This window comes from Marmota marmota, unplaced genomic scaffold (genome assembly GCF_001458135.2).
Source record: "Marmota marmota marmota unplaced genomic scaffold, marMar, whole genome shotgun sequence".
NCBI classification, from domain to species: domain Eukaryota; kingdom Metazoa; phylum Chordata; class Mammalia; order Rodentia; family Sciuridae; genus Marmota; species Marmota marmota.
The window spans coordinates 1,022,313-1,030,637 of record NW_026000252.1 but is presented as its reverse complement, the minus strand read 5'-3'; the positions used below and the strand labels follow the sequence as shown (position 1 = coordinate 1,030,637).

The following is an 8,325-nucleotide window of genomic DNA, read 5'->3' as shown; positions in this document are numbered from 1 at the left end:
CATCTTATCTTGGGAATCAAGATTCTGGACCTGCATGCAACTATAATAAAAAACATTATTTTAATCACTAAAGGTCTAGCTATTCAGAATCTGAAGATATTTTCACATAAAACTCATACTGTGAATAGTATCATTCTGCACAGAGAACTAAATAACCATTTATTTTGGTGTTGTTTCTTTAGGTGAATTCTGAAAACATCGAAACTTCAAGATTTTTCAGTAACCCAGTATACGTGGACTTTCTCTGTAAAGAAAATGTCATCTGCCACAACAGTACACGGTTATGTCCAAATATGGAAAAGGAAGACAGGGATGTCTAAATCAAGAGCAGCATTCATTGAAATGGTGGAAGGAAAGAAGAAAGTTAAACTGATGCTCTATTTCAATACTGGACAAGTTAAAACTTTCCAGCTGAGTGATAATATTAAAAGTGTGGCCTTTAGATCCTACGGACAAAATGAAAATCACCTGCATTTAACTTTCCAAAATAATGACTTCTTGTTTATTGAGAGATTATCATCCACCCATGCCAGAGAGTTGAAGACACTCCTAGACAGAGTCCATCAAGTTGGGGATCAACCACCCATGAAACCTGGCAAGGAGGATGGCGTCTTTACCAGCACAACCATACAGAAGGGGATCAGTAAAACTTTATCACACAAAGTTTATAAGACATCAAGTAGTGGACACCTGGAGGTAGCCAAAGAAAGAACCTCTTACATTCAGAAGATGTCTTTGTTTGCAGAAAAATCATCATTTATTAGAAAAGGGCTATTTGTACATCATTTTGGGAAGAGGAAAAGAATACTAGCATCTGATTTAGAGATGAATAAAAATGAGAAACTCATGAAAGAAAATTACTTCAAAAGAAGCACATACAAGATAAATCCCTGGAAGTTTGTGAGCCACACTTGGGAGAAACAATTAAAGGCAAGAGAGTTAAGAGAGAGAAAGAAATTGCCATTTGAATCTTCATTTGTGACCAGCTTTCTTGGAAATCCTTACCTAGATGTTACTATTCCCCACATTATCACTGAGAAAGTATTTGTGCCATTTTTTTGGGAAACAAGTTATGGTGAGTATATCCCAGAGTGGGATATACTTGAGAAGTCTGTTACACTTTTCCCAGAGAAAGTATGGCAGGGTCTCCCCAATTTGGGAAACACGTGTTATATGAATGCAGTTTTACAATCCTTATGTTCAGTTCCATCCTTTGTTAATGATTTACTCAATCAGGGTTTCCCATGGGGTAAAATTCCCCATGATGCTCTTAGCTTGTGCTTGGCACAGCTGCTTGTTTTGAAAGATATTTATAATATAGCAACAAAGGAGAAGTTACTTGTGAGTATTAAAAAAGCCATTTCACTAGTTGCAGATATATTCTCTGGCAATGTACAGAATGATGCTCATGAGTTTTTAAGTCTTTGTTTAGATCAGATGAAGGAGACCATGCAAAGATTAAGCTTAAGGTGGAAGACTAAAATTGAATCGGAGGAAGATTCGCCTGAAAAGCTTTTGTTTGCTTATTCTCCCACCAAAATGATTGTTTGTCCTGTCATCACAAATTTTGAGTTTGAGATACTGCGCTCTATTTTTTGTAAATCATGTGGTCGGGCTGTTCTTAAGACAGAACCAAATAACTATCTCTCCATCAACCTTCCCCAAGGAACAAAAGCCGATCCTTTGTCTATTCAATCTACTTTTGACCTTTTCTTTGATGCAGAAGAGCTTGAGTATAAGTGTGAGCAGTGTAATCACGATAGGTCTATTTCAGTACACAAATTCAATAGGCTACCCAGGGTCCTTATTGTTCATCTGAAACGCTATAGATTGAATGAGTATTGGTCCTTAAGGAAAGATGAGCAGGAAGTCATTATTCCCACCTATTTAAAGTTGTCTTCTCATTGCAATGAGAACACAAAACCACCTCTTCCACTTAGCGAGAATGCCCATATTAAGGATTTCCGTTTACTAAAAATTTTTCAAAAAATGAGTTTTGGAATTCTCAACTTAACAATGCCTGCAACAAAGTCGACCTCAAAATCCAAAGATTCCCTGCCTTTACACATTGGATCAAATAAGAAATCTGTACCACAAAAATTTCAGCGGTTCTTAAAAGGGGCAGGTAGAGAGCAGCAGCAAAAAGACTTGGAAAAAAATTCTAAACTGAATATAATAGAATTGGCATCCTCAGGAAATGTAATGCTTACTGAACAACAGCTATCTGCTGGCTCTATGAATTATGTGAAAGATACTTCCCTTTCTCCAATTTGCAAAGATGGAGGTAAACCCAGCTCAGACACATCTCTTGCAGATAAACCCAGCCTAGACACATCTCTCACAGAAGCTCATTTTCAAGAAGTATCTGAAAATACAGAAATAAAGAAACACGAGGAAACTAATGGATTTGTAGAGTTAGATTTTAGTAGTTTTAGTGAGACTACTGAAGATTTGTATGAAGATAAAAATCCCAGCATTCCTGGAATATTCCAAAATGTGGCCAGACAGACCCAGCAGTGTGATAGCGTGAGAATCCATAAGCAAGCCCTTGAACAAGCACTTCCTCAGAGCCTTCCAAAGCTAAATGCTCAGGAGCACACACAGAATCTCAGACCTACAGAAATAAATGTCCAGAAGCCTGATGTGAATTCCTTATGTTCAGTGGATGCCAATAGGAACCCTGAAGATAAGGATATTTTAGATAAGACAGAATCAAAAGCCAAGGAACCAAAGGAACCAAAAAGAAGTGCTGATAAAAGAGATCATCATACTTATAGGCTCATTGGTGTTATCAGCCATATTGGGAGTACCACCCATTCAGGCCACTATATCACTGATGCCTATGACTTTAAGAGGCACCTCTGGTTCACTTACAATGATTTACAGGTATCTAGTATCCAAGAGGTCCAAGTGCAGAAGTCTAGGCTTTGCACAGGTTACATCTTCTTTTACATGCATGATGAGATCTTTGAAGAGCTATTAACAAGGGGAGAGAGCTCCCAGTCTTGTAACACCAAGGCAAGAAAAACCCCTCAGGCGCAGTAGTAGAAACGGACTCCTTGTTTCACACATCCCCTTGACTTCCTCCCTCACTACCATTTCCTCCAGAGAACTCCAAACTCTATCCCAGAGATGAAGAAGTTACTATCCCACAAGCAAAGTTCAAATAGAAACATACGGGGATACCTCCTTTCTAAACCTGACACACCTCAATCCCAGATCTCTTGATCAATGAGCATTGATCATTCCTACAAGATGAACTGTTGCTTTTCATGTTTTAATGCAGTGGCTTTAAAAGTGAAACAGGAGCATAGTAAACTAACTAGAAATGCAGAATGGGTTCCACTGTAGACCTGCTGATCCAGAAATTCAGGGCAGCAATCTGATGGTGATTGTGATACTTGATAAAGTTTAGGAACCACTGCTGTAGTGTGTACAGTACCTTGGTCTATTTTGCTATTGTACATTTGAATTGTTCATTTTAAAAATGGTTTTAATTACATTTTTCTGTATTTGTATCTAATTACTTTTGTACTTTTAAACTCATTAAAAGTACAAAAATTGGTTTTCTACTGATTGTACTCATTGATTTGGTAGGAAAAAAGAGGTGCTGGGATCCTGGCAACTACCTCCTCAATAAATGAGGCTGATAGTTTTTGAATACTTCTTAGTGTTATAACTCAATGCCAAGTGAAATCTCCACATAGGATGCTAAGCCCTTTTCCTCAATAGCAAAGGGGTTATATACCTCAGACATTGATCTTGAGAATGGAAAAGTTGATTTGCCCTCAAGAATTGGCCTACTTTTCCTGTTTGTCTTTTAGAAATGTATTGGCCCTTGGTGATCTGAGCCCACTTGGCCATTTCAGTCTTCTCTAAGGGGCACCAGCCTTGCCTAAACTATTTACTATGACTTTATCTGCAAAAATTTGAATAATTTTCTGCATTGAACATAAGATTCAGTTCCAGATTTCTTTCACAAGTATAATGACCTTGTTCCTTCAATTAGTAAATAGTACATGCTTTAAAGTACACTTGTAGGATTTGAAAGTCTTGTTCTGATGTGATACAACATGAGAAAACCTGTATCGAAACAATCTGCTTCTGGAGAAAGCCATGTGTATTCTGTGGTGGTCATATTTTGTAAGAGCTCTGTGTAATACAGGGATTTAATAATTCTTCTAATACCAAGCATGCATCATTACTGTAATGCCTTTTCTTGCCTTCAAGACAGTGGATCTGTAGTACCTTGTGTGTTTGTTGGGAACAAATGATTTATACTAAGACCTTTTCACATCACATAGAGGCATTGATTTTCAGTCTCATCTTTACCAACTTGAGTTCTACCCCTTGTCTGGGTATGGTTTTGATATAGCTGTGTTAAACCAAGAATGTGTTGATGTTCTTAATCCTAATCCTAAAAGCCTTTAATAAAGTGAGTTGGAATTTTAATGGTGTGGAGAAGTCCAAAAGTTTAGGGAATTCTGTTATTCAAAAAACAGTGAATCTAAAAGGAGGTCTAAATGGGACCTGAAGGTTGCTAAGGTATATAGTTGGGAGTCTCCTAGATTGAGGTAATCACTGTTCATGGAAGAAAGTGTTTTAGACACAAGTTGTTCAACTTCTATAGCACTTCAGCAGCTTGAGGCAGCTAATAAGGCTGGACGTAGATGTAGAGGAGGCAAGCAACAGTTCAACTTCTAAATTCCAGACTTTATATCTCTTCAAAATTAGTTATGGAGGCCTCAGAAGAGTGAAGGAGTTGTTTTGAAAAGAGTACAAAGATCCCTATATATCAAAGTTCAGGGTTTTTTTCCCCATTGATTACACCCTGGACATGTTCTTTAGCATATAGCAGATTGGAAGGTAAAGATAGGGGTATCTAGGACAGGGAGGATCTTGGACAAAATCTATCATTGTCCCGTGAAAGGAATTTGAGTACACAGCATCTATACTATCTACAAGTTACATTGCTACTTCAGATAAAAGACAAATTAGTGACAATCTGTTATGGATGTAAATTGGTTTTCTAATACATGAATCAGGTTTTCAAGTATTCCATGGAGATAAATGTGACGCATAGTACACTTTTGCCTATTCAACAAATTACCACAAAGTTAATATCTGAAAATCTTATTAGTTTTGGAGATTGAGTTTGAGCTAGGTGTCACCAGGCTAAAACCAGGTGTTATCAGGGCTGTAATCCTTCAGGATGTTCTGAGGACAAAATTTGTCATATCCAAATTCTAGAAGCTGTTCAAATTCCTTGGCTTTTGGCCTCATTCCTTCATCTTCGATGTCATCAATGTTGGGCTGAATCCTTCCTGCTATGTCTATTTTCCCCTTGTCTGCCTTCTTCTTTTAAGAAACATCGCAATTAGATTAGGCCCACAGTAATCCAGGATATTGCCCTGTGTTAGGATTGGCAACCTTAATTCTCATTTGCCTCATAACAACGTATTCAGTTACCAAGGATTAGGATGTGACCATCTCTTTGATATTCTGCCTACCACACGACTGATAGAAATTAACAGAAAACCACTACCACAACAACAAAAGCTTGGTGGTTCAGGACTCAGTAGTACCAGGCTAAGAATGCAAAGCTTCTGAGGTGTTTAGCTGAGTGAGGGAAATGTCACTGGTGATTAAAGAACTCCAACCTTGAGGCCAATTAGAAAAAGACTATAGTTGCGTTACATATTTATGAAATGCAATTGTATACTCCTGCTTTTTACTCTTCTATTTCCTATATTTAATATTATGTACAAGTTTATTGAAGGCAAATTTGTCCTTAGGTACAGATTATTCAATGGAATCCTGATTGAATATGAGGACTACTTAATAGGGCCCATGATAAATGCAATAACTTGAGAATTGGTCAGATAATTGGAGACAAGTGAGAACTTCAAGGACTGGCGTGTCTAGAGCTGTTGCTGGAGGTGGTAGTGCATGCCTGTAATCTCAGCAACTTCCTAAAGAAGGAAGATCACAAGCTCAAGGCCAGCCTCAGTAACTTGTGAAACCCTGGCTCAAAAATAGAGATGGGGATGTAGTTCAATGGTAGCATTCCCCTGGGTTCAATCCCTAGTCAAAGGAAGTAAGGGAGGAGAGTTATTCTGCTACAAGGGAGTTCAAATGTGTACATGGGTGAATCTGGAAGCTGAGTAACCAGGGCGTTGACTATGCCAGTTATCAGTGTATTGTCCCTCAGCTTCAAGTATACCCTTCAACAAATCTTGGCAACAATTTATTAAATTCCTTTAAACATTCCCTTCTCCTTTACAATAAACATATAGGAGCTTTCTTGGTGGAGGGCATCTCAGATACACTGCAAGTAAAAGGTGCTTTTAAATGGGATCTTTTTATTGCTGTATTTTTTGTATGTAAAACATCACAAAGAATGTTGAATTCAGGCCAGGTGTGGTGGCACACGCCTGTAATCCCAGAGATTTGGGATGCTGAGGCAGGAGGATCACAGTTCAAAGCCAGCCTCAGCAAAAAGCAAGGCAATAGGGCTGGGGTTGTAGCTCAGCAGTAGAGTGCTCAGCTAACACGTGCAAGGTGCTGGGTTCTATCCTCAGCACCACATCAAAATAAATAAAATAAAGGTATAAAAAAAGCAAGGTGATAAACAACTCAGTGAAACCCTGTCTCTAAATAAAATACAAAATAGAGATGGTGATGTGGCTCTGGGGTTAAGTGCCCCTGAGTTCAATCCTCAGTACTGGAAAAAAAATGCTGAATTCAGAATCACAATAGTCCAGTTCTTCATGTAACTTCTGGCAAAGTGTGACTGAGATAAGCAATAACTTATATTTTATGCTTCATATTGCTATGTTGATAACATTAGGGTCTACTGGATGGTTTTATGGGGTTATTACAGTTCAATCACATAAACCACATGCCAGTGACAAGGAGTTTGGACATCACTCTTGGTTTATGCTCATCTATCAACCTGTTTACACTTCTCTCTGTTGACCCACCCAGTAAAAATATTTCAAAAGAGAAACATTTGTTTCTGTAACCTAAAAGAGTGCTTTTATTTCTCCCAACAAACACATTAAAGATTTCATGCTTGAGATTACCAGTGTACTAGGCAAAACAGACTCATGGCCTAGAATAATTTAGCCAACACATAAACATACTTTTGAGTTTTTCTAGAAATAAAGCAAGATGCTCTTTAAAACTTTGTGTTGCATCAGTGAGGATTCACCAGACAAACAGAACCAATAGGATATGTGTGTATGTGTATGTGAGTTGGTGTGATGATTTAAGAGTATATGGGCTAAGGGATGCTCAGATAGCTGGTAAAATATTTCCAAGTAGGTCTGTGAATGTGTTTCTGGGAGATATTAGTATTTAATTCAATAGACTGAATAAAGAAAATTGTGCTTACCAGTAGATATGGGCATGATCCAATTTGTTGGATAATGGGGTGATAATTTAAAAGGCATAGGAAGGGAAAATTAGCTCTTGGCTTCAGCTGGGATATTCATCTTCTGCTCTCCAACATCAGTGTTCCTAATTCTTGAGCCTTCACATGGAGACTGGAACTTTTCCCTATTCTCAGCTCTTTGAGTTTGCACTGCACCCAGGCATCAGTTTTTCCTGGGTTTGAGGCTTGCAGACTGCAGATATGAGACTTCTCAAACCTCCATAATCAAGTAATCCAATCCCTCATTATAGATCTTTGTCTCTACCTATAGTCTATCCAGCCATCCTGTTCTATTTCTCTGGAGAACCCTGACTGATACAGCTAGCAAGTATGAATTATGAAGGATAATCTGACAGGCTGGAAACAGGCTGATGCCCATAAAGCAAGCTGGCAGACTAAACTACTGCACTATTGAGGTAGAATTTCTTCAGGAAACAGGTTTGGCTCTTAAGGCCTTCAAGTGATTAGATGAGGCCCACGCACATTATCAAGGTTATATTCTTTATTTTTTTTTTTTTAGTTTGTAGATTGCACATGATACCTTTATTTTATTTACATTTTTTTGTGTGTGTGTGTGGTGGTGGGGATTGAACCCAGAGGCCTTGTGCATGTGAGGCAAGCTCTGCACTGACTGAGCTATGTAACTAGCCCTTGTTTGTTTACTTTTTTTTTAAATTTTTTATTGTTGGTTGTTCAAAATATTACATAGTTCTTGACATATCATATTTCACACTTTGATTCAAGTGGGTTATGAACTCCCATTTTTACCCCATATACAGATTGCAGAATCATATCAGTTACACATCCATTGATTTACATGTTGCCATACTAGTGTCTGTTGTATTCTGCTGCCTTTCCTATCCTCTACTATCCCCCCTCCCCTCCCCTCC

General features: G+C 38.2%; 1 protein-coding gene across 1 annotated transcript; it reads left to right on the top strand.

Annotated features, from left to right (window-relative positions):
* Positions 1-255: 255 nt before the first annotated feature.
* On the top strand, positions 256-3,045 carry Usp26 (ubiquitin specific peptidase 26). The gene has a single exon (XM_048796568.1). It carries the CDS (start codon positions 256-258, stop codon positions 3,043-3,045), a length of 2,790 nt encoding a protein of 929 aa, XP_048652525.1.
* Positions 3,046-8,325: the final 5,280 nt, after the last annotated feature.